General features: G+C 31.9%; 2 protein-coding genes across 7 annotated transcripts; one reads left to right on the top strand and one right to left on the bottom strand.

Annotated features, from left to right (window-relative positions):
* Nucleotides 1-2,858: 2,858 nt before the first annotated feature.
* On the bottom strand, nt 2,859-5,960 carry LOC102623400 (type IV inositol polyphosphate 5-phosphatase 9). 3 transcript variants are annotated; one of them, XM_025093008.2, is made up of 8 exons: nt 5,609-5,960; nt 5,310-5,476; nt 5,093-5,200; nt 4,679-4,994; nt 4,323-4,507; nt 3,674-3,782; nt 3,402-3,553; nt 2,859-3,291 (listed from the first exon to the last, which is right to left on the bottom strand). In XM_025093008.2, the coding sequence occupies exons 1-8, from the start codon at nt 5,627-5,629 to the stop codon at nt 3,063-3,065; spliced, it is 1,287 nt and encodes a 428-aa protein (XP_024948776.1). In that variant the 5' UTR covers nt 5,630-5,960; the 3' UTR covers nt 2,859-3,062. The 3 variants fall into 3 exon arrangements, with proteins under 3 accessions (XP_024948776.1, XP_006492310.2, XP_024948777.1); XM_006492247.3 differs by lacking the exon at nt 5,609-5,960 and having other exon boundaries at nt 5,310-5,602; XM_025093009.2 differs by lacking the exon at nt 5,609-5,960 and having other exon boundaries at nt 3,172-3,291; nt 3,386-3,553; nt 5,310-5,602.
* A 3,624-nt stretch (nt 5,961-9,584) lies between these two features.
* Nucleotides 9,585-17,290, top strand: LOC102618207 (cyclin-J18). 4 transcript variants are annotated; one of them, XM_006492234.4, is made up of 9 exons: nt 9,585-9,833; nt 9,941-10,017; nt 10,116-10,218; nt 10,318-10,416; nt 10,518-10,535; nt 10,624-10,694; nt 10,798-10,924; nt 11,026-11,086; nt 16,880-17,290. In XM_006492234.4, the coding sequence occupies exons 1-9, from the start codon at nt 9,774-9,776 to the stop codon at nt 16,960-16,962; spliced, it is 699 nt and encodes a 232-aa protein (XP_006492297.1). In that variant the 5' UTR covers nt 9,585-9,773; the 3' UTR covers nt 16,963-17,290. The 4 variants fall into 4 exon arrangements, with proteins under 4 accessions (XP_006492297.1, XP_024948774.1, XP_024948773.1 ...); XM_025093006.2 differs by having other exon boundaries at nt 10,789-10,924; XM_025093005.2 differs by having other exon boundaries at nt 10,780-10,924.
* Nucleotides 17,291-26,250: the final 8,960 nt, after the last annotated feature.

The following is a 26,250-nucleotide window of genomic DNA, read 5'->3' as shown; positions in this document are numbered from 1 at the left end:
TGTTGTTGAGTTAGATACTGTTTTGATCCATCAATTAATCCTCGAAAACACAGTATTTTTATTAGCCAATTTTGAGATGAAGAGTGACATTTCCCTATATATATAAGTATTATAATATGTTGTTAATTTTTTGTTGTCAAAATTCTAATTAAAAGAAAAGTGATTATTTTTTAGCTGTGACTAAGATGAGATTTTTGGTGAAAATTTTGAGATCGGAAGAATAATGAAGTATTATGAATATAGTAGAAAATAAAAAGTGGAACTTAAAAAATTGTAGGGATAAAAAAAATTGTAGGGATAAAATTTAGGTTATTGAAGTTCAGCTATCTTAATCCGAATAAAAGAAATAAGTCCCTAGTTTTCCTAAAAATCATAAGAACGAAAAGTTTGCCAAATTGATCATTACTTATCTAAATCGCTCGTGTTTCGAAATATTTGTTTTCTTATGAATCACAATGACCCTCTAATGGCAATGGCTATCAATTGGTCAATTTGCGTATATTATATAATTAACACAATTTTAAATTTTTGGCAACTAACTTCTTTGAACCACTTGCCCTGTTAATTAAATTATATATTTGGTATTACAATGAAAATAAAAGAAGTTTATTCCTATCTCACAAGTTAATTAAGGGGCAGGTTTAGCTTATAAGGACTGAATCAAGTGGTTATTTAAGTTTGAATCTTAGGAGAGATGGAAGATTAAAAAATTAATTTAACAAAAATAAATAAATAAATAATAAATTATAAGGGATGCTGTTCAAGAGACGCAGTTTTAAATATAACTTAAGACACAATTTTTTAACTATTAAATTCGAGTTCATCTTAGAATTTAGATTAAAATGGACATAAAATTGATTAAGTTTAAACATTAACAAATTAATGTAGGTCTTGTTATCGTAATTAATTATTTTCCTCATGATTCTTCTCTCTTATTTAGCGAGTTTCATCTTTTTCCCATCACAAGATTACCATAATTTGTCTTCTTTATTTTAAACTCCTATCAAAACTTAAAAAAAGAAAAAAAAATTGTAGATAATAACTAAACAAAAGCGTACGAGCATCAAGGAACCGAAAAGAAACAAAATACTTCCCTATGAAGTTGAATTTATGTGCCAACAGATGATCCAAGCATTCAAATTGAATTTGTGTGCCAACAGATAATCCAAGCACTGGTAAGGACCGTTTAAAAGTGATTTTGAAAATCTAAAAAATAATTTTAGTGTTTGGTAAAAAAAAAATCAAAATCACTTTTTGTCAAAATCAACCCCTCCTAAAGCTGATTTTAAAAAATAGGGAAGGAGTAACTTTTAGATTTTGATTTTGATAATCAATTTTATCCTTAAAATTATTACCTAAATCCAAAATTATCCTTATTGAAATTGGAAACAAAATCAATATTTTAATAAAATTTTGTTATAATTCATCAATATAAATTTATTAATATCAATTTGTTGGTCAAATTATTATTAAATTTATTTCACTATCTTATAAATTTGATTATCAATTGTTTTAAGACAAAAAAAAAATTAAAATCAATATATTATAGATTTTATTTTTAGTTAAAACTATTTTAATACACAATTAAAAATATTGTATTTACATATTTTTATATGTATAAGTAAATTTTATCTTACATTATGTATATTTTAGTAATTTATTTTCTCTCAGCAGTTTTAGAGTAAAATTTACCAAACGTCTATAACTACTTTCAAAACTCACAGTATTTCTGAAAACAAAATTTATCAAATACTTAACTAATTCTCTTCACAGTTAATTATTTCTACAGTACATTTAATAACAATTATTTTAAAAGGTACATCATTCCCAAACTGACCCTAACTCTTAAAATCAAAATCAAGAATGAAGTCATCTCTCTGTTTATAATACCCCATTGTATACCCGGATGTAGCACAATGGTATAACATTCAAACAATAAACGGCGAGCTCAATGTTGCACGAATACTCACTAACTTTTGAATATTATAATTAAATAAGAGAGAACACACTGAGGAAAATAATTAATTATTATATAGGACTCTTGTTAATTTATTAACTAATAAAGCCACGAATAAACGCTAATATAATAATTAGAAAAGTTTAGTGTGTAGATAAGTTAGCATGGGGTTGTTCTATCTTAACTAGGGTCCTTAGTTCGAAACTTGGGAATGTAGCTGCGTTAAATATTTGTTGGGAGAATTTTACCGCCCTAGTGGTCCTACACGGCTCAAATATGAATTAATCGCAACCTAATGTGATATTTAAATATCAGATGATTTAATATAAAAAAAAAGTTTGTCCCTTAAACCTAACACATTAATTAAACTAAGAAATAGATGATGCTCCCACAGTTCCACAAAGAACCAATGGCCTTGCTTATATTTATCATTCCGAACTGCTCAATTATTGCCATTTTTTTTTAAAAATAAATTTCGTATTCTTTTAATAAGAGATCTTAACGTTTTTGAGATCCGCCAATCAAATGGATTCTTAGGCTGCACTAATCATTTGAAAGTTGAATATATAAAATGGACGCCCCGTGGTTTGCTTGGAGGTTAGCTTGCAAAATCCTAATTTGTAGCAGATAAAATAATAATTAAATTCCGACCATATGTGTGTGTGTGTAGATTAGAGCGAAACAGACGTTAAATTTTATAATTCAATGAAAGCGAAGGGATGGGAATTGACTAGGATCGCTTACCAGCTTACACAAACGGAAGACAGCATCACTGTAGACTCATCATCAACCCTAAATTCAACTTAATAACGTAGACTAGAAAGTTCTATTGATTTTTTTTTTCTTTTTCATATTTCTTTGTCGTAGATGTAAATGCTCCCTTCAAATTTGAGATTTCACAAACATATAAAAGATTTTTACAATATTGTAAATTAATTTTTCATCAGTTTACAACATCGTAAAATATTTTATAACATTATAAAATTTTAACTCCGCATTTTAAAAATTGTGGACATCCACACTACAGAAAGACTCTGTATAACCACTTGCAACATCACACAACCATTTTACAAAGGTTAGTTTATAGTTTAATTGGAAAGCTTGATCATCTACTGGAACATAAGAAACAATCGTTTAGTGACATCTCGAAATGGCTGGTAATTCTCTCAAATCTTTCTGATAAGAAGAAGCTTTGAATTCCTTTCAACGTACGTAAAACCCTAACTTCGACAGAAAATATCGCCTTGACTGGTCTGTGGTCTGACAACTTTGATTCACCTCTTGCATATAGATGTTGCTTTAATCCCCTTCCACACCAAATTATCCGATCACACCTGAATGATCATCACAAACTAAATTAATCGAATAATAAACCCATTTAACGATTTTTTTTAAATATAAATTTAATTATTAAGGAGATTGATTTACATAAATCGTATGTTACCATGCAGGTGATCGTAATTTTTTGCCGTTTTTGCCTCGAATACATCCGTAGTAATGCTCAGAATTTGGAAAATATTTGTAAGTTGGAGCAAATTTGATTGTACCTTCATTCCAACCTTCGAATAATTGACCTTGCATGAGCTCCGTCCTCAGCTTCATTTGAACAATACAAATTTAATGCAAGTTAGATAATTGAAGGAAAGATCAACTCATTCTTGATCAATTACATAGAAAATAATTGAATATTTTGAATTTATTATTAAAAGAAATTACCTGATCGTTTTCTAGCAATACATTCCATTCGCTTCTTTCCACCAATAATCTTGTTGTTGCTTCTGGTAAGGAAATTCTATAATTTAAATCCCCCAGCAAAATTACCCGGCTGCGTTTGTAGGACCAATTAAACATAAATAGCTGATATCATCAAAGATATTTTAGCTTAAATAACTCTTGATTAGCTGCTTATAATAACAAAAGACGGTTTAGTAGGTGGTTTAGAGCTTAAAGTAACCTTTTGATTAACTTTTTGATTAAACAGTCAACTTGGCCCAAAAATGATTGTTTACGAGAATTGGAAGTAATATTTGCTCAATTGGTTTATCTTCCAATTTGCGAATATAAAATAGTCACTGACAACTACCCAAATTAAAAAAGTATATGTACAAAATTAAGGTCTCTGACAAAATAATTTTTATATATTAAGTGGCCTCAAAACGAGACCGGCAAGTGCCAATTTGGAAATTAGCAGTAGTAGCATATGAGCTCTTATAGTTTATTACCGTATTCCATGTCTATTTTTAAGGGATTTGCAGTGAAACAAACATGATGAAGAATTTAATTAAATTAAGGAAACAGCATGATTAAGAAATATTTCGGACTATTTCATCAAGAAACTAAATTAATCAAGTCTTTTTGTTCGTACTCATGATCTAGAATATTTCGCGGCAAATTAAGCAAAGGGCCTCTGGGAAAGCTTGTACGAGACAATATTTCAGCAACATCGGAATTTCTGTATTTCTCATCCCCTTCTTTACCCCCCGAGGCTAAATGACTGCATACAAAGCAGAAGCTTGTTTCATATAATTGAAATCTAACCGACACAGAACCCTGCAACCAAGGTTAGCCACAATATTAATTACAAAATTTAATATAAATTAGTAAGATAACCAATATGAATATTGTTGAATTATCAGTCATTCTTGCATGCTCATATAATCACATAACGTAAACAATCAAGGTACCTGATAGCACTGGGTATGTAATTTATAAGCAAATTACCTTATTTCCGAGGCAGCCCATGATGCCACAACCTACACAAGAAACACTAGGATGCCGGATGTACGGACGGAGATCGCTTCGAATCCAAACTGATATGAATATGCCAACCATCTGCTTACATATTATACACCGAAACCCGGGAGAAATTTGGACATCGTTGTCCGGAGAGATGCTTTGCAATTTCCTAAGTTTGTTGTCTTGGTAGGGTGTTTTTTTGTTCAGAGCTTCTCGGATCAAAGAGTTCCATTTCGTGAAAATCTTATTGTTCTCGGATCCTAAAACATTTGATGCTCTTAGAGGCACAATTTCCTGAAACCTGAGAAAAGACCACACATAATTAATTAGTCACTATCATAAGCTTTCGTGATAAATATTTTCGTTTCTTCTTTCCACTGTTTAAGATTTTGTAATTACCCTAAAACATATATGTCGCAAAGCGTGTTTGGTGTATGCAGCCAATCTTCCATGTCAATATCTTCGGTTGGTGCAACCCCTCCAACGTTCCATGTGCTAGCAAAAACCCTTTAAAGATAAAAATGAAAATGATCAAAGAAAGATAATTAGCATACATGAATCCTACAGCTGAAGCACGCATGCAGACATTCAATAATATGCATTTATTTATCTTTACTTGTAGTTTTGTGTCTCCTTGTTGTCATGGCTCAAAGATTGTTGTTTATCTAAGCTTGGGATTCTGATCAAGGTTTCTTCATCATTGCTAGGAAAATCAGCGACAAAGCTGTTGCTTCCCAATCTTTTTCTCAGGAATTTATTGGCTACCAATCGAGGCCACATGACCTGATCATGAAAACGGCATAAACATGATATGCTCATAAAATCTGAAGAGAATTATACTATAGAAATTATAAAGAAATAATAAATGCACAAAAGTGTGGGAGAGCCAGCTGCTAGAGACGAAGTTCTAATTACTTCAGCTTGGTTTCCTTGCATATAGAGAGAGCAAGAGAGAGAGAGAGAGCTACAATAATGGTAATTCAGAATAAGAGAAGACGGGTTGTATAGCAAATGCCAAAAGAGATAAAAAAAGAATAATAATGGCAGCAGAGATCATGCTGAGGAATCCAGAGAGAGACCTCTGCAAGTTGAGAATAAATGGAATAAGATCACCTAGATATTCATGAGTGACGTTATTGGTGATGCACATGCGCTATTGATAGCTAGCTACATTACTTATGAATTTATTTCAATATTAAGAAATCAAAATCTGTTTGTAAAAGAGAAAGCTAAGAGAAGAAAACATTGGTCTTTTTGCAGGCTTAAGCTTTTCTGTTTTGTTAAATAATGGTAATTGGAAAGAAAAGATATATTATATTTTGGGAAAAAGAAAAAACGTGCAAGTGGGGAAGGAAGGGTCCATGATACAAGATATTACAGTACTGTAAACCTAAACTATGTTTTTGCTGACGTGTCAACACAATATTGGCTAAATCACGCATGGTCTTGAAGGACCAAATATCTTTTTCTTTTTTTAATTGAAAATTTTTCATGTAATCTTTGGTCTAAAAGACAGAATAAATTTCTTTTGGATCCAGTAACTTTATGACATGTCAGCAAAATCATGTATATTAAATAATGCATTTTAAGAACAACTTGTTTTCTTCTCCAATCTCCACTTAGAAGGTCTATCTTTTTGGGGCTCCAGGTTCAACAACTACACCACGCGAATTCGTAGAACAAGTACTTGATAGTTGATAATAAAACGTTATCGTTATGTATTGGGGACAAATTCAACGGATAAAGCGATTGCAGATCCATTGCATGGACATTGAACTAAATTTCCCAAATAAATTTGTTCATTAGTATCCTATCCAGGCCTAATAATTCATGTTGTGGTGTAAACAGGCTGTATGCACAAAGTACGTAGATTGGATGCGATGTGCAAAAACATTGATAAGGAATTGTAGAGTTGCAAATTAAACAAATTCAACTGGCCACTTATTATTTTTGCGATGTGATTGTTGCACCAGATTCAACAATAGCTGCTAAGAATCTAATAGTTAAACAAAGAGATTTGTCCGAAAATTCGATGACATATCTTAAACGTTCCATTAATTTCCAAAACAAATAGTCATTTTGGTTTCGGCTATATCTATTAATTAATACAGTATTTGGATCCTGAGGCTGAGAGCGAGTCAGGCTGGAGGCCAAAAGTGGCCGGTACAAGTTGGTGCATTATGCATACATATGCCGAACAATCAACAAGGATTAAAAAAATAAAATGGTCCTCTTGTGGGCTTCTGTCGTGTAATGGATATGATAAAAAATTCTTATGTGACCTTGGAATAGTATCTAACCTAACCCTATAAAAAGTTTCAATTAATTCTTATAAATTCATAATTTATGCTTATCCGACGAGCTAGAACAGTGCCATACACTAGCCTAAAACACATCAAATTAAATTGATACCATGTAGCGTGTAGTATGGACTATCTACTTTATCTTATTCGATTAATAAACACTCTTTTTTTTTTTTCCTTTTCCATATTGTCAGCTTTTATTTGGAAAGTATTGTTATAAATCTTGCAGCTGGGTTGAATCTCATAAGAATGAATTGGCTGCCACAGAAACTCAATCACAAAAGATTGCATTTTATGGACGCTGACTCCCTGCATTGTCTATCGATTTGCATATATATGATAGGTTAGAGCTGAAGTTTTTTGTTATTTATAATAGGTTAAAGCTGAAGTTTTTATTTATCTTAACATATAGATAATTCATTAAAAAAAAACTCAATAATGCCATATTCAACTCACTTGGTAAATGATGTTTGATTATTTGATTAGTTTAAGTGATAGATAATTATGAAGTTTTATCATTTTTAATTCAAATAGTGAATTTCTATTGGCGACACATCAATTGGGATACAAATTAAGTATCTCAACTAAGTAAATATAGTATCACTCTAAAAAAAAAAGAAGATTTGGCTGCATTAACTATAAAATCATTGAAATTTTTATGTGTTAGTACTTAACAACTCTGTTTTTAATTAGGTAATTTTAAATTTGGCAAACTTAAAGATAGTTGTGTTCATTTGAGAAGCAAGGTGATCAAAGGCAGAATCTAACTGATTACCACAATACAATATTCTGGAGAAACATGTAATGATAAAGTTATCGAAGGGTTTTAATTAGTTATTAGCCCATGATACTAAGTAAATTAATAATGATTAAAGTGGATCAAAACAACCAACACGTAGAAATATAATAGAGATAACTTGTGGTCCAAAATATCCCTATCAATGGAGCAACAATAAAAATCATCCGTGCAATTGGTCATTAATAATTTCCTCTCACTTGAAAGATAGTCTAAGCTTCACCACCCGATACAAATGCCACGAATCGATAAAACGGAGAAATTTTTGGAAGTCACCTTATGCCTTCCGTTGATTGATCTGCGCAAGTTAACGGATCAACTTGAAATGACCAGTGCCCCATGCACATCATCAGCCCATTATATTTGGCTAATCCTTCAGTAATTTTGGTTCGTGATTATCAAAATTTAATTAAAATGAATTTATTTTGTTAGACCTGGAGACCCATTGAATAACTAAAGATACTCACAAGTTGTGTCGTGAAAATATTTCTTCGCACATTAAAACAATTAATTGCACCGTCTCTCCGTAAGGTTTTCGAATAATCAAAGATTTGTTGATGTAATTAGAGTTCAATTATAACATGTTTAGTTCAACTAAGACTTAAAATAAACATTAAAATAAAGGTAACCTGAAGCGCAAGAACGACCATATATGACAACAACTACCAAATTGATCTATCTAATGTACATGTATAATTAAATTCAATTGCTCCAAAATTCTTTAGGGTTTTAGTCTGGTTTTCAATTTCGGATTGAAAGGTACTTCAATTGGGCATCTGCACTGGCTTTATTCTTTTGTTTGTTCCTCGGCTTACAGATCCAATTTGAATCTAGACTGTCATTTTAAGCTTTAAATATTATCAAACTTCCAGAACCAGAAGAGCACAGAAACTGCAATTAAATTAATTAATTATTACACTGCATACACAATAAGGTGCTAAATATATAAATAATGTCGGTTCACTTTCTTCACACCTATCGGGATATGTTCAAGTTAGTTGATGTTTAAATTATTTATTAAAAAGCATCTCATAGTTGCTTCTTCTTGTTTCCTAGGTTCTCATTTATCAATTGACCCAAAATAAAAAAGTTGACCCCATTTAACTATAGTGATTATTCGTACCAACTCTAATTAGATTTAACCACAACACTGAATGAATCTAACGACAAAATTCAAAAGTCACTTAAAAAAGTATTGCATGGTCGGTGTGACGAGTCAAAATTCAATTGTAATATGTAAGAGGATCAGGATAAACTTAATCTTAAGCAGTCACTTTGATTATAGCACAATCTAAAGGTACGCATAGGTTTATCAAAATTGTGAATTTGTGAATTGTCAAAGTAAACTAACCAGTAGATTTATAGTTTGAACAATGGTAGGAATTCTAACATTTCAACCTAATTAATCTAATATTTATTTATTAGATAATATAATAGTTATTTTATTAATTATAAAATTCATCATCTATTAGATAATATAATAGTTGTTTTATTTATTGATGAATTATTTTTCATTTATCTCAAATTTGTCCTTGTTACGAGTACTGTCATTTACCCTTTTTTTTCTTTTCTTTTCATGATCATTAGCTGAAAATTTTCAAAAATAAGATCAAATCCTATCAAAAATTATGTTTATTAATAATTTTTTTAGGCAACTAAAATAAAATAATTGTCAACGTTTAAATCTTAAATGACGTGGCAATTGCCATATGTCAGTCAATAATACATACCATTACTCTTAAATATTATTCAGATCCCAGCATTATTGGCTATGCAAAATTTTTTCAAAAGATTATTAAGAACACCAAACCCACCCAAATTTTTTTTGAAACTTTCTTCTTAATAAATGTAAGCATGCCACGTGGATAACGTTCTCTCTCTCTCTCTCAGATCAGCAAGCACAGCATTTAAAATCGAAGCTCCCGCCTAAAAAACGAAATTGAATCGTTTGAATTACAGAAGATAAGAGAGACGGAGAGAGATGGCGGCGATTGAGTGGTCTTGGAGTCGATTAATGGAGTTCATGATTCAATCTGCTCATGTGAGTCTCTCTTCTTCTTCTTCCTTTCAATTTTTATCAATTTATTCTCTTCTAATTTACTTTTTTTTTGGTTAATTTTTCAATGCTGTAATTAATTAATTAAAAAGCAACTCGAAGTTTCGCCTATTGTCAAATACTCTGCATTGTCCCTCTTCGCCGATCGATTTTGCCCTTCTCTGACCAGGTTTGCTTATATACTAATTAATTAATTAATTGAATCATATTTGCTTAAATTCCCAAATTTAAAGCGTGTTTAGGAAGCAAGTTGTATTGTATGTATAGATATACGGTGGGGAGTAATGGCAAGGGAAACTGGCTTTTGCAGCCGATAAGAGAGAGCAATTTGCAGCTATTTGCTCTTATTGCATTATGGATTTCAAGCAAGGTTTGTTTTTGTTTTCTTCCCTTTTTTTATTTTCATCATTTATTATTTAAATGATTGTGAACCACAATTAATAGGATACATTACTCATATATTTTGTAGATACATGATTCGCGTCCCGTATCTGTGAAAAGTTTCAAGTCTCTGGGAGATAAAATCATTAAGGATGAACATTTTACGACTCGTGATTTCTTGGAAGCCGTAAGATAATTATTGTATAGCCTATAATAATAATGCTTTGGAAATTGGTTTGTTATATCAGTTAATAAACGTTGATGATGCATGGTTGATGAACCTTGCAGGAGATTGTCTTCATGCAGGTCAGTCTTGTATGTTCTGTAACTAAAGAGTCATCTTGTACTCATTCGTTATCAACTCATGATACGGTGGTTCTGTTGATAAAGCTAGGTTTTGGATTTTGAGATTGGTACATCCAATATTGCTTTCTTATTACTTGAAGAACTTTTACTTCAGTTCAAGTGAGTTTCTTTTATTAATCTGTTATACCTATTGAATGATCTACATTAGCCTATTTATATTAAGGATAAATTGATGTCATATTAGTACATCTAGTTACTACAGGGGAGTGGCAAAAGTTGGAGAACTTCTGAGATTTGAAGCATGCATGGACATTATGGATCTTCTTTATGAAAAAGAGGAGACATCGACTCTCTACCGATCTCCACGTTCTCTTGCTGCATCCATCTTGGCATGTTAATAACTCTTAATACTTCTGTTCACAGAGATTGTTCAATTTTCATTTCGTTTTCTTTTTTTTTTTCTTTCCCTGAGTTTTTTTCTCTTTTACAGATTGCTTCATATCTCATTACCGTACCTAAACAGAGGTGGGAGTTTCCCATACTTCCCTGGGGTAAATACTTTTTTCCCCTTTAGTGAGTTTTTTTCTGTCCCTATTATTGTAGTAAGAATTTTTTAAATAAGTTCATCCATTTTTTGTTCATATAACTACGACTTTAATTTTTCCACTCCATTAGATTGTGCAAACAGATTATAGTTTCCTGCTATAATCAGTTCATTCCCCACTTCCCCTCCCAAGAGGTTTTCCATTCTAGTTGAGTTACAATATCATCTCTTTCTTATGTTAATTTATTACCAAATTTAGGCAAATTACAGTGTAATGTCATTTCTTTTTTCTTTTTTTTTGAGATGAAAGTATAGCTTTCATTGATTGGAACTAGGAAATAAAGACACAATTTGAGGTGGGAATGATCCCTCCCAAAATACAGGATTTTCAAAATCTAATGCTTTCTTAGCTAAAGAGTGGGCTGTGACATTACATTCTCTTGGTATATAATGAATTGAAAACTGATTCAATCGCTGGATGCTTTCTTGAATGTCTGCAATTATCCAAGAGGTTTCTGTTATGCTGTCTTTCTTGCTCAAGATAAGTCCACCACTTCTTGCGAATCTGTTTCTATGATCATTGGGGAGAACCCTGCACTCTGAGCACTCTTGATACCTAAGTTTACAGCTTCAGCTTCCATGTGAGTACTGATGAGTTGAAACATGGATCTTTGGACAGCAGCTGCCACTACCTCTCCACTTGAATTTCTTATAACCACTCCCAGCCCAGCTATTTGGTCCTTAGTTTTCACAGCTGCATCCACGTTAATTTTAAACCAGCCACTGGGGGGAGGGTTCCAGACTTGCTGTCTATTCATTTGCTGCTTTTCCAGAATATTTTAAGATGGCTTTTTGATTCTTCTGAACGATTCCAGCCTTGCCTCAGCTCTGGCAATAGATAATTGTGAATCTTCTCTCTTATTCTCAAAGATGAAAAGATTCCGTGAGTACCAAATGGCCCAGCACAGAACAACTATCAATTCCAGCTCCTTTTTACCTTTTTTCCCCTGAATTTCTAACAACAAAGCCATCAACTCTTGCTGTTCGAGTTTCTTAATCTCCTCTGCAAAAGCAGTATTCTTCCACACTTTTTTCGCTGCTTTGCATTCTAGTAAAGCATGAATCACATCCTCACTTTTCACTCCACATCTCTGGCAAATAGGGCTCTCAACAATCTTCTTTCTCCAAAGGTTAGATGTTGTTGGCAGGAGATTCTTCACTGCTCTCCACATGAAAATCTTAATTTTTTCCGGTAACTCAGTAGCCCAAATAACGTTCCATCGGCTTAGCGAGCTGTCTGAGCTACATGGGTTGTCTGGAAACTTCCGCTTCAGTGCGATCTGATATCCACTTTTGACTGAATATCGCCCGTGTAATGTCATTTCTTCTGCCTGCTTTTCTTCATTTTTTCCCCCATTGAAAAGATAAATACTCCAAACAGCATCCAATAAGCCAAAAAATAGTGCCTTCTTCATCTTCAGTAGGCTGTATGGCATTGTCATCTTGGTTTATAAAGTGTGCAATTCAACACTATTTACTTCTAAGTTTGAGGTTTTTTCCGGAGTAAGATTCTAAATTATACATAAGTCTTTTATCAAATTTCTACCTTTTGAGAAGAGTTTAGACAAGCTGTAGGTACAAAATTGTTTTTACTGTTTTAAGTGATATAATGCCACCAAAACTTGTTTGGGTGAAAAAAATCACACGAGGGAGCCTTGAAGGTGCACGACAGTTCATAATCATATAGGACACTCTATTGACCCTAGGACTAAAAGTTGATGCATTCCAAGTCTACTATTTTATTTGGTGTTCTGAGTTAGACTTTTCAGAGATCTTGCATAGCATTTCTATAAACTGACTCTGAAGATTGAAGTTTATACGGCCAATGTCTTTGACTCTCATGCTGCACTTGGAGTATTGTGTGTATTGCAGAATAAGATTGAACCATTTGATGAGATGAGACGTTTAGTTTATAGGGAATTGCAATGGCAGAGATAGCAGTTTTTAGAAGTAACTTCAAAGTCACCCTACTCTTGGAGTATTGTGTATATTGCAGAATAAGGTCGGATCATTTGATGAGATGAGATGTTTAGTTTATAGGGAATTTCAATGGCTAGCATCTATATAAGCTGATTCTGAAGATTGAAGCTTATATGGCCAAGGTCTTTGACTCTCATCCTGCTCTTGGAGTATTGTGTGTATTGCAGAATAAGGTTTTACCATCTGATGAGATGAGATGTTTAGTTTTTAGGGAACCTCAATGGCCAGATACCAGTTTTTAGAAGTATGCAGCAACTGAAAATTTGCAAACTCAACCTACCTTTGGGGTATTGTGTGTATTGCCAAATAAGGTTGAACCATTCGATGAGATGGGACGTTTAGTTTATAGGGAATTTCAATGGCCAGATACCAGTTTCTAGAGTTATGCAGCAGCTGAAAATTTGCAAAAGAGGAGTTTCTTGTCATAAGTATTGTTTGAAATCATTACTTTAGACATAAAGGTTCTCATCAAATAAATGAATCTATGGAAGAACTATTTTATATTTGGGAGTTAGCATTCGTACGCAAAGCACTTCGTATTTGATAGTTTATTAGATTAATTAATATCTAAATCTCTGGAGTTTCTTGCATTATAGACTTTATCTTAAAAACCCCAGGGGTTTTATAGAATTGCTGGAAAACAAATTTAGTTACTTTTCTTTAGAAGGTACAATATGAAACTGAGTCAAGTACTTAAGTACTTAACCTTCCGTTGCTTAAGCCTGACCGTGGGTGGCCAACAAGCTGAGATAGTTTATGTCGTCGATTATATATAAAGGCGGTCTACTCAGATTTATATGCCTAACCTCACCACCAAGCTACACTATAGCTTATAATGTTAGGCCTTTTTGTTTGCATTTTTTATTATGGGTATCATAGTAAGTAATTTCTTGCCAGCAGTTCCCAGGCAGAAAGCAGTTATTTTCCTTATTTTAAAGTAAATTCAAATTTACTCGAAGTTGCATTAAGAAAGATAATCTTTTTTTTTTGGTTGCTTTTTTAGTAAGATCTAAAGATTTTACTTTGCGCATGCTATGGGTTCTATGAGAATTTAAACAAATGTCAGCAACATCTCCTTAAAATGAAGTTTTGGATGTTACTTCATGGTTCTTAAAGTATATAGAAGACACAAATAGACGTATTATCCACAGCGGAGAAGGCAACAATTGTTGTGCTGGTGAGTGGTGCCAGAGTTGCAATGTCTGTGGGAGGTGCTACTAGTAGAAGATTTCACTAAGGTGTGTTTACTTCCCATATCGGAGAATTGGAATTCATAATCGGAATCATTGATGGTTTTTACTTCATGAAATGGAGGCGGGAATCATAATCAAAATCGTCAGATCCACCTGAATTTGAGAATAGGGAATGCGGGAATCAATTTCCTATTCCTTTGTGCTTCCATTCTACCCCTATGAACATTTCAATATTCCTAAAATATCCCCCTTAAATGAAAAATATAAATATCAATAAATTAAAATAAGCCAAATCCCGAAGTCACAAATAATAATAATAATAATAATAATCCATTAATTATTATTATTTTTAGTTTTAGTATTATTTTTATTTTTATTGTTGTTGATGTTATAATAGATACAAATAATATTAGGGATAACAATTAACAAAGGGTAATTTTTAGTAATTTAAAACAATTTGTTCCGATTCCAAGATAAAGTAAATGCATTAATGAGATGTAGTTTATTCTAATTTCAATTCATACAGTTTGAGTAAACAACTTATTTTTTTTTTATTCTTATTTCAATTTATTCCAATTCCTGCTCATTTTGATTCCAACCCATTTCAATTTTCGTTTAGTAAACGCACCATAAAGGAAGATAGAATCTTAGCTATGGTGATGAAAAGGTAAACCAACCATCAATTGTTGTTTTTGCCTCTAGATAATAACACCGCCTTAGGTCTTTTTGTACTGATTCTGTCTTTGTTCTTAAGACAGATATAAATACTGACTATTAACTTGTTGGTTTATGCTGTTTATGGTGTGTCGTGTGTGGTGCATTATTTGTATCCTTGGAAATTATGTATGTGGTTCTTGTACATATTTGATTTTCCAGTGGAAAATTTTTGCTTTTGACTATTTATGTTTTGAATTAAGAAAGCTAGATTGGTTGTAGGTTCCTGCCGGGCCTCTTCACTTGGGCTTTGAAACAAATGTAGGAGCTCACATGCCTCAGGTCCATGTGTTAATTGTTTGGATAAATATCCCCAACAATGTCAAACAAAAACTTCTCGAGCTGCCCCACTATGTCATCTTAGCTTCAAGTGTTTTGATTACTTTTTATTCACCAAATTTTAGGTCATAATTATAGACTATAGAGTGATTGAGATCTTCTCGCCCTAAAGGACTGGGTACTTGTCAGCCGTCAAAGCAATCGTCCTCCATTCTACAGCTGTTAAGATTGACCACCGGCCACATTCGATCATCAAAGTTTGTGGTCCTCATCAAATGTAGCACTTGTGGTCCATGGTTCAATTACTAAAAGAACTGTAAAATCTTTTCTGACGCCATATGATTAATTTTCAAATTAATCGTCACTGTTAGTAGGCAATAACCTCTATTTCTGGCCTTGCCATTTCTCTCGTCCAGCTCTGTTTTGTAGTACTAATAAATGTGCTCCTATCGCAGTTTCTTTCCATGGATTTGACCACTTATCCCTTGAACGCAGGTCTTAATAGTTGACAACAGAAACCCACCATCACCGTGTAACGTTGCATTAAGCCTAGAATACAAAGTCACTGTTATCAAAAACGTCTACAGAACAATAGTTTCAAGTGTGCAAAACAAGTTAAATAAGTTATCATAAATGTTGTATACTTCAAAGTTTGTCAATTTTGTCTTTCCCTTCGAGGTACCATGCACCTCAGGCAGCAGATAAAAGTTATTTTAAGAGAATCCTTGACGCCATAAACCAGACGTGTGAATCATGAGTGTGGGAGTACTAACTTTTGTGATTTAAGGTGGGCGAGATCCGGAAGGGGATGGATTCCCCCAAGGCTGTCTGTTTGTTAAATTTGGACTTTATCCAATGGGAAGAGACATAATATTAGACTACTTATTATGAGAAGGATAATATACAAAATAATACATATATATGGACCCAACAATTCCCTATATTTAGGAATCTTTCTACCAAGGAAGTTTCATTCTAATCCTCCAGTACACCTACTCTGTCCAGTTGTTCGGTCCCTTCTTGCGCTTCAAATTCACTAGCGTGTCATCATAATGTTTGTACTTGCGTGAATCATTCTTCTACTTCCTTTTCTTCTGAGATTCTACTTTAAATTTTTGTTCTCATGCCCTTCACCAAGCATTCGTTCATTTTATCTCTTTCTTGAACCTCTTCAATTTCATTGTACAAATAGCGAGAATGCACAGCAACAGGCTTAGTTGGAGGTACATGATTGCAGAAGGATTTGGTAAAATAAAAAAATGAAACTAAATGAACAATGTGCAGGCTTCTATCACTTTCTCTCAGTTTTATTTATTTATTTTTTTTCCCCTATTCGACAAAATTATTGGCTCCATCCCTTGCTACAGATATGTCAGCTGGTATGTAGTAGTCAAACCCACAGACACGAATAGTTTATTTGGCCAGGTGTTGGCTAGCAAAATTCATATATGTCAGCTTTTATTACATTATTATTATTATTATTTTTTCGGGGTCATAAGGTAAAAGCATTATGTCCCGGACAGACAAAGATCTAAGTACGTACTAAATGAAAGTGTTTTTGTTTTTGCACGCAGTTGGGTTTGTAACTTCATGCAAAGAAGAGAATATTGTAGAATTGGTGCAGGAGATTCTTAAACTTGTATTTGAGCCAAGATAAATCAAATTCTGGGTGTTTCTCAACTCCATCAAAGTTGATGGACTGCTGGTCCCTCATTTGCTAAGTCTACAAATTGATGATGGGAAATGGTGGGTCGCTTTTGTTTTTAGTCACAGAAATTACTTTCATTTGGCATGTGATCCGATGACTCCTTACACGTGGGCTCTACCCACACTACCGGTTGATTGATTTCCTTTCGGAAGATAACTATATTCTTGATAATTTTACATTTACATATTCAGAGTCACTAGAATTTAGACATGTTAATTACAATGAGGATTGAAGAATCATAGTTAATCTGTGCATATACAAAAGCGTTTATTCTTACTCTCCCTCTCTTAATATTGTTTATTTGGGCGTTAATAATTCGTGGTTTGAGTTAGATTTATATAAAATAATAATAATAATAATATAGAATTTATTAATTATAAGAAAAAAACAATAATGGAAAACCAGTTAATTAGAGATATATAATCTTGGATGCTCTTAAGATGTATGGTCTATCACACGGTAGCTTTATTCCATTTGAAGGGGAAACACAAAAAGTATTTTAATCTCATTCTTTTCCTCGAAATAAATAACTAACGCGATGCCAAAAATACTGCAACTAATGATTATAACTTTTAAGTCTCCATTAAATTTTGAAAAAACTGTAGTTATTATTTTATAATAAAAAAAGAATACAAAGAATTTTAATGAAAAATAAAGTTTAAATTGATTTTTTGATTTATATATCTTTTAAAATTGAAACTTAAGTTATCAGTTAATAAAAATCACTTAAAAATTATTGGACCCCGTCTGGGAGGACAATGATAGATAATTAAGTCCTTTAATAAAGGCTATTGAAATTTGAAAGGTCACATTTCTCTTAATTGTGTCGGCTAATAATTCCAGTTCTATAAATAGGCAACCCCACAGAAAAAGATGTACTGCTCTTAAAAAAATCCAACAACCGTCCTGCTTTTCCGTTGATGGTAAAGGTTCGTAACTTTCTCTCTTTCTTTCTTTCTTTCTTTCTTTCTTTCTTTTTTTTCTTTTTCCTGATAAAAGTGATCTCATTCATAGAGGTAATTACTTGCTGAGTAGGTAAGAGTTGAACACAGTTGACATGTTGAATAAGTACACTTCGTTTCCTTTTTTCGCATTAAAATTTGCTTAATTTAATGCCATTATCTCTCATATTCAAGCGGCAATAATCCTTTAGTTTGGTGATGAAAACCAAAAGTTCCGGTAAGTGAAAGTGCAAGGAATAGGTTCCAAACTTGTCCTTGGGAAATGATTCATGGGTATGAATTCAATCATCCACTAATATACCATTGCGTTATTATTAATTAGATGTTTAGTGAAGCCTTAGCTGTTAGTAATAATTGTATTACAAAAAGAAAGAGAAGAAAATCCCAAACAAAGGAAAGATTGTTCTTCAATCTTCAACAGTATTCCTTAGAATCAATAATGCCGAGTTGGCCATGGAGAATTGGAGACAGTGTACTTTCTCTTTTTCGCTTAACTCCATTAATGATTGGCGAATACTTCACAATTGTGAAAAGCCAAGAAATGCATTTATTGGCATATTGCGCAATTATTTTGATACGGGAACAGGAAATTATGTTGTTGATTAAGCTTGGCGTACGTTATTGTAATTAAATTAGTACTCGCGTAATTTGATTTGGGTGTATAATTCATATAAAGGGTGCGCTTAGGAACACATTCTGAAGCTGAAGCTATCAATTTGGGTGTACATAGTATTTACACAAATAGGTTTCATTCCCTTGATTATTGAATCAAATAGTAAGAACGTTGACTCCCGATCAATAGTGAAGAAAGCAACGCTAATTTTCTTTTCTTTTCCTTTTTTCATTTTGGTGATAATAACAATCTCTTGCGATATTGTTGTCGACATATATGTAAGTTGAATTATTAAATTATTGGTCACCCAAATTCAGCTTTTTCTTTTTCTTTTATGTTTTTTTTTTAATACTGATTAAATATCATATTACTTTATTACACAGATATTTACAACAACTGCTATTATAGTAGATATATTACACTGATAATTACAATTAAATATACATAATTGGGACTTACATTATTACATTGAATTATGTGAAGTATATGCCTAGACAAATAATTCCTCACAAAGGAATGATGTCCATCCTCCACTCGCATTTCACAAGAGACAATGATTTTTATATATTAAGAACATTTAGCCCCCGCAATGCTTTTGTGGAAGGCCGAAGTGGCCTTTCTCTTTTATGTTTTTTTTTAAAAGAGATTTCCATTAAACTAAAGAATAAAAGAGATACATCACTTGTGAAGGGTATGACCCTTTCCACACAACATTCTTGCACTTCTCTAAAGCTAGTTTAGCTAAAGAGTGGGCAATAACATTACAAGATCTAGTCGTGTATTTAAAGCTAACACGTTCGAAGCTTTCTCTTTTATGTTAAAATTGCATTTGATGACTCATTGTTAAGTGGTTGCCAAAAAAAATAATAATAACAAGTAGGGACATTTAACGAAATTCCTAGTGATAAAATAATCTAATAAAAAACAGCATCTTTCTTTGTATGATTTGTTATGATTGATACTGAAATCACTTGAGGGTCCATCTCTCTGCATTTTCCTTCAATGGCCAGCTATATTTCCTTTGTCTTTTGCTTATATCTTATTAGCTACTTTAATTTCTTGACAAAAATACGTACGATCGTGGCTAATGCAGCAATGCGTTTTTATAATACATTTGTAGACTTATTGATTATGATTTTATAGCTTTTATTATGAAGATACACTTTATGATCCGGTCCAACAATAATGATAAGCATGCATATTATTGCGACAATTGATGGTATTAATGCTGGTAGATCACATGTCATTCGATAATAGCGTGTTGGATATGGTATGTGAACATGTTAATTTATTTATGCTCCGATTGCAGTTCAAATATCTAATTAAATCACTTGTTATTCAGTGTTTCCCAACTAAACCATTTATATATATATATGAAATAAAGCATATCTTTAGGAATGTTCATGAAGAAACTTAAACTCAATGCAAGGATATGTGTACATACAAATTAATTATGTCAAGAGTAATGTTATATTTCCATACAATCAAATCATTTGGGATACAAATTATGTATTATATTTTAAATTTCTAATTATGTATGTGTGGTATTACTTTCTTAAAAATATTATCCCTAATAAACATATACTGATGGTTTCAAATTTTAAGAGTATTTTTGGCATTGCTGTGTTGTAACTTTTAAACTGAATTTACTTTATATAATATACTTTTACATCATAGTTATGGATTTTTCTTCCAACAATTATGGTTTAAAAATTGTAACACTTTAATACCAAACAAATCCTACTTACATTTTATTGATAGTAAACTTTTTGGTTAATATAGGGATGCGAAAATTACCCGCCAACCTGCCCAAACCCACCCGCTGCGAATAATTTTGCAAGTTGTGGTTGAGTTTGGTATTTCAAACTTAAATCGACTGCGGGTTATGGGTGTGTTTGGTATTGAGAAAAAATTCGCTAGGTACCTGCACGGGTATCCATCAACCCGCATTCTTTATTTTAATTATTTATATTTTTTTATTTTAATCATAAAAACTACATTAAAAGAAATTAATCATACATATATCTAAGTTAAAATTTCTAATTCCTAAACTCAACTTATCTCACTACAACATATATACAATAAGCTTTTAATAATTTTACTTTATTTGATTTTGTTTGTTTTGCCTTAACAATAATTGTATAAAATTTACTTGTTAATATTATTGATAATACTTGTATATTGATTAAAAGATGAAGCAAGACATTGATATTAGTGATGATAATTTGCCTACAACAGAAATATCTTATGTTAGACTAATATATTTTGTGTATTTTTTATATGTTGAAATTTTAATTTCTTATTTACATTAATAAAATTTAGAATTGAGTATTGTTTGTGAGTTTTTAGGCTATTGCTATGTATATTTATAGTTTGAATTATATAACTTAAGTTTTTATGTATTATTAAAAGTATATCTTTTTATATTCCTGATTTTAAATTAGAAAACCCGCAAAAAATCCGCTACGAGTTGCGGGTGGGTTGGTAATTGTTAAAGCCCGAAATGGGCAGGTTTTTCTATAAAAAAAAAAAACCATTGCGGGTTGCGGGCAAGTTTGGTAATTTAATTTTTTTACGGGTGTGGATTTAGTAATAGTAAACCCGCAGCAGGCGGTGCCCATTGTCATCCCTAGGTTAATCTCTCTCTCTTCCTTTCTTACGATTATAGAAATCCCCACATGGGGGTCTTGGGGGATTTTTCTCATTGGAGAGGGTATATGAACAATATTATATCTAATTTCTTATTCGGGAAAAAAGATGAACACAATTTTTTTAATTAATTTCTTATTCGGGAAACAGACAGGGATAAAATGAAATCCTTATTCCCTCCCCATTTTAATTTTTATTTATTTTTTTAGAATTATTAGTGAATAAACAATAAAATTTAAATTTTAAAATATTAAATATTAATGCAATAACAAATAACAAAGACTAGCTAGGTGCTAGCTGCAGCATGAATAATTTGTAAAAAAAAAATAAGTGAGACAGTGAGAGAGTAATTGAGGATTTGATTCGTAGATTGTGGACTTATAAGGTTGTGTGCTTTGGGTTGCGGTTAAGTTTAAATTGCATTAATTTATATTGTTGGTACAAATATTTCATCATAGCCTAGTAGCATGTTGCGCCTTATCTCATCATACCTCAGTACCTCGTCGCATCGTCGGTGGCCGAGTAGCTCAACTCATCAAGTCGTCAGCTAGCAGCTCGACTTGCAATGTTTGTTGTACCATAGTCAGTGGCCAAGAAATATCATTGCTAATGGATAACACTCACGTCAATATTCTATAAAAATTATATTAATTGAATTTTGTTTGGAAAAGTATTATTTAAATATTATATTTACAAAAAGTTTGATGCAGTAAAATGAAATAAGACCTATTCATAATGATTGAGTAAAATGAATTATGACCCATTTATGATCATTATCATTTTATTTTATATATTTTTAGGTTAATATGATTATATTAAATAAAAAATAAAAAACGTATCAATTATTTGAGTATTGGGGACCTTAGAGATTTTTTGTTATTATTCAAGGATCCTCATTTCTTCCCCTCCAACAAAACAATTCTGACGGAAATAAAAAAGAGACAGAGACATACAAAATATCATAAATGAATGGGAGGACATCAGTCCCTTCCCCACCCTTCCCCTCCACTCCCAAGTCTTTTTCTACAAGAAAAGAACGTGGAAATTTTGGTAATACATGCATCTGACTGCCTCAGCGTCGCTAGTGATAAATAAAAAAAGCGGATTTTTCGGGGAAAAAGATAATTAAAAATGATTATATTATATAAAAAGTAGAGGAAAACAAAAAAAGTAGATGAAATATCACATCGTTGTTAGCGAGTGATAAGATAATGGAGCTCTAAAACCGCAGGGCGGCCTCCATACGCTTATAAACTCATTTATTTATTTTATTTCCCGTACAATATTGTATCGTTTTTTTTTTTTTGGAGGAGAACAAGATACAATATTGTATCGTTGCTGCCTGCATATGTAACTTTTTTTTTCTTTTTTTCTTTCCCATTGTTTACAAAAGAGATATAAAATCCGAGTTTATTTACAAGAATTTATATTTAAATTATATTGTATCTTTGTAAAACTATTATTGTTATTTTAGTTAGTTATTAAAAAAAACTAGGGAATTGTTTGGTTTTATAGTATTGGTGGTAGAGTTGAGGGATGTTTAAGTTTATATTTAATTCAAACATATTTATAGAAATTTAAGAGTTTTAACTCATACTAAAAAATTAGTTCAAGAGTTAAAAATTACCTGAACCCTATATTTTTAATCTAAGATTCATTTTCATTCAACGTTAGATGTTATTCTTAACAATATCTCTCGTTTTAGTAACAATTCCATAGGGTGACTTTTAATCTTTATTTCCTTAATTATGAACTAATTTCAATCATCAATAACACCTGTACAACTGAATAGAATTAGATTTCAACAGTATCAACAATAAAAATACACATATGCATCTTTTTGTTTCCTCCTATGGTTATTGTTAGGAAATGATACTTATTTATCTTAGAATCAACAAAAATTAAATCAAAATTTTAACCAAAAAAAAAAGGAAATTGGGTCAATGAACAATAAAAATTTCAGTAATGTTAGGAATCCTAATGTTTAAATCCCACCTTAAATTTCAATGTTATGTATTGCTCTCAAATTGCGAGTTAGATGAATAGATATTGAGATGGCTAACATTGCTTCAACAATTAAGCTATCTTCTTGATATTTTTCAACAGCCAACTAATGACATCCTAAGTGTTCTTCGGCATGTAACTATTTTAAAAGACAAAAAAATACTGAGAGAGGCGACTTCATGATTGGCAACTCGATTTATTGGTGACACATTGATAATTAATCTTCAGCTATAATTAATTATCACGTCCATTTTTAAGAAAATGACATATCTTATTATTTGGGTCTGGATTAAACCAGTAGGTATCGTGATGATCTCAAGATTTGCAAAGCTAAACCAATATTAGGTGCAAAATTAAGCGAGATTAAGAAATGATCAATTAAGCTAAATTAACAGGAAAAAAGTTAGAAAAGTTAGCAACAATTTATGAAATGAAAAATAGGAAAAACAATTTTCGGGAACTCTTGATTCATCAAGACAGATAAAAGCTATAAAATAGTTCCAAAATTGAAAAGTCATTAAGTACTTCAACTAAGATTGAGGAAAAACTGAGATTATATATTTAATTCTAAAAGCCTAGGGATATCTCGAGATGTAAAATTGCTTGTGTTAGGACAAATATGAGCTCTGATAGAAAAGATATCTCACATCGGATGAGAATTATCTTGAACTATGTATATAAATTAGAGACAATCCTCAATTATTGAACATAAATTACATTCGTAGAATTTTATATGATATTAGAGTCAAACTTATTTACAAGTGGGTCTACATTACCTTTATCACGTTACAAGATTAATTAAAAAGATTAACGTACACACGACGGGCAGAGTTAAAACAAAATATTCTACAACGATCGAGAATGTATAGTCACAAGTAGAGAATTTGATAAATTGTAACTGAGCTTAATTTAGGAATGATTGTCTAAAGGGTCAACTGTGAACTTGCCTACTACATATTAGTGGTGGTAACATGATAAGTCTAAAGGTCCAACACGTGAACTGGCCTTAGTACAAGATTAATGGTTATTGCTGGTCTGATCTTGACAAGAGGCAAGAGTTAATCACCACATGACACAATATATTAATTTACAGCTCTATTCTCTCATAATTTAAAAGACAAAATTAAAATTATCTGTAATGAATAGAAATTAATTTCAGTTTCAACCTTGCCATCAACTATCATGGGCATACTTCTCAATTGAAATAGGAGCTAGAAAAAAGAATGAAATCCCCTACTTTGATCTCCCAATACATTATTAGGTTGTGCGACATTGTACACAACAAGCCATAATTAGAGGTTATAGGACTCGCAGCACAGACTCTAATCATAACTTGCTATGCGCGACGTTGCGCACCATAATGTGCGCGATGTTGCGTGTTGGATCAAAATCCATTATCTATTACATAAAAAGGAAAAAGAAAATTCTATATTCTACGCGAAGCAAAACAATAAAGAGTCTTATCCCTTGATAGTAAAACATTTATTTATTTATTGTCACAAATTGAAGATTTTATTTCCCTTTGTTGCTGAATTTCGGCATGGCAGGTACTACTACCATGTGTTAAAAAAATTTGATGTCATGGAAAAGGTGGAGATGAGTTAAGAAACAAGCTATTATTTCCCTCCAAATTTTCAGTAACAATTAAAGAACTGTTCATTCATTTACAGGATAGTTTAATTTCGCTATACATACACACCGGTTTCTACACAAACACTTAATTAAAGCAAGAACGAATCAAACTACCCTCCAATTAAGTGTTTGTGAGCGATTCTTTGCTTTTCCACAAAGATAAACACTTAATTAATTGCTCTCTCTCTCTATATCTCTCTTTAATTTTTGTGGGTGATTGTTTTTAATTAAAAGAAAACGCACCACTTAAGCTAATTTGGCAAGAATCAAAGTGGAAAAGCAAGAACGAACCATGACGAATGACTGATGATGGTCTTGATTATTGAAGATGAAGGTCTCGCCACCTCTAGCCATGCAAAGGAAGTCTTTTATCTTTCTCAAACGAAGGTGTAAAGATTTTTACCATAAGTTACAATATTTCGCTTTAATCAATCATTAAAAATCTAGTTGTTGCACAAACCTTTTCTTATAATAATCACATCACGTTATTTACATGTCGGTTAACAATGAAGCTTAAGTTGGTATCTTAGCTTTTTACCCTTTTTTTAAATAATTTAATTTGCTAAAGTTTCGCACGCTTTATATATTTTTGGGAAAGAACGTCAAAGCTTACCTTTATTTATTATTCTTCTTGTAAAAAATAATAATGTCACGTACACATTAGCCACACAACTCACGATACTATGTGACGCTAATAACTATAGCAGTCACGTTCTTCATTCTCGAAATTAAATTGAGCTTGCTGTAGAAAATTGAATTTCAAACTAGAATTAGCTTGTATTCCACTAATATTTATGTCTTAATTATATGCGCGTTGAGACAATCACTTCGAACTTCAGCAGGTCTATTTCCCTTAAAAATAATTAAAAATTACAGACTAAGTGTTTGGAAAATAAAACTTGAATAGAAACAAGATAAATTTGAAAATTGATTTCTCGTATAAGATAAAGGGAGTCAATGATTGAGTCAAATAGAAACCCTCAAATAATTTTAAAAAATACGTGTCGATTGTGTCTGCAATTGCATGTACCAACCGGGTTACAGTTATACACCGTAGAATAGATAATACGATGAAAACAAAAAAATGAAAATAAAAAAAATCAATTATTTGTAGGAAATAAAAAAAAAATTATCACCCCATTTATCAAAACTTCAACATCAAAACAGCTATATTAGAGTCGGTGGAAAGAGAGTAACGTATCATATTCTTCTCTTCTCATGACGCTCGCTGCTTGTCGTAGATTTGCACTTCTGTTATGATTGGCCCGTGAAACGCACGCTCTCGTAAAGAGAATGAAAATGAGACACCATGTTGTTATGATAAAATTTATAAGCCAGTTGACACTTGAGAGTTCACTGTATTTTTTTTTTATTTGT

Source organism: Citrus sinensis, chromosome 2 (assembly GCF_022201045.2).
Source record: "Citrus sinensis cultivar Valencia sweet orange chromosome 2, DVS_A1.0, whole genome shotgun sequence".
NCBI lineage: Eukaryota > Viridiplantae > Streptophyta > Magnoliopsida > Sapindales > Rutaceae > Citrus > Citrus sinensis.
Note: the sequence above shows the minus strand (reverse complement) of the source record. Positions and strands in the feature narration are given on the sequence as shown.

Excerpts from the sequence above, each read along its gene's own strand:
- LOC102623400 (XM_006492247.3), bottom strand. The coding sequence starts at position 5,512 with ATGAGCATATCATGTTTATGCCGTTTTCATGATCAGGTCATGTGGCCT. Across the intron at positions 3,783-4,322 it reads CGAAATATTCTAGATCATGA|CCGGGTAATTTTGCTGGGGG; the intron begins GTACGAACAAAA and ends CTACAAACGCAG. Across the intron at positions 3,292-3,401 it reads AAATTACGATCACCTGCATG|GTGTGATCGGATAATTTGGT; the intron begins GTAACATACGAT and ends ATGATCATTCAG.
- LOC102618207 (XM_025093005.2), top strand. The coding sequence starts at position 9,774 with ATGGCGGCGATTGAGTGGTCTTGGAGTCGATTAATGGAGTTCATGATT. Across the intron at positions 10,219-10,317 it reads CATTATGGATTTCAAGCAAG|ATACATGATTCGCGTCCCGT; the intron begins GTTTGTTTTTGT and ends TATATTTTGTAG. Across the intron at positions 11,087-16,879 it reads GTTTCCCATACTTCCCTGGG|TTGGGTTTGTAACTTCATGC; the intron begins GTAAATACTTTT and ends TTTTGCACGCAG.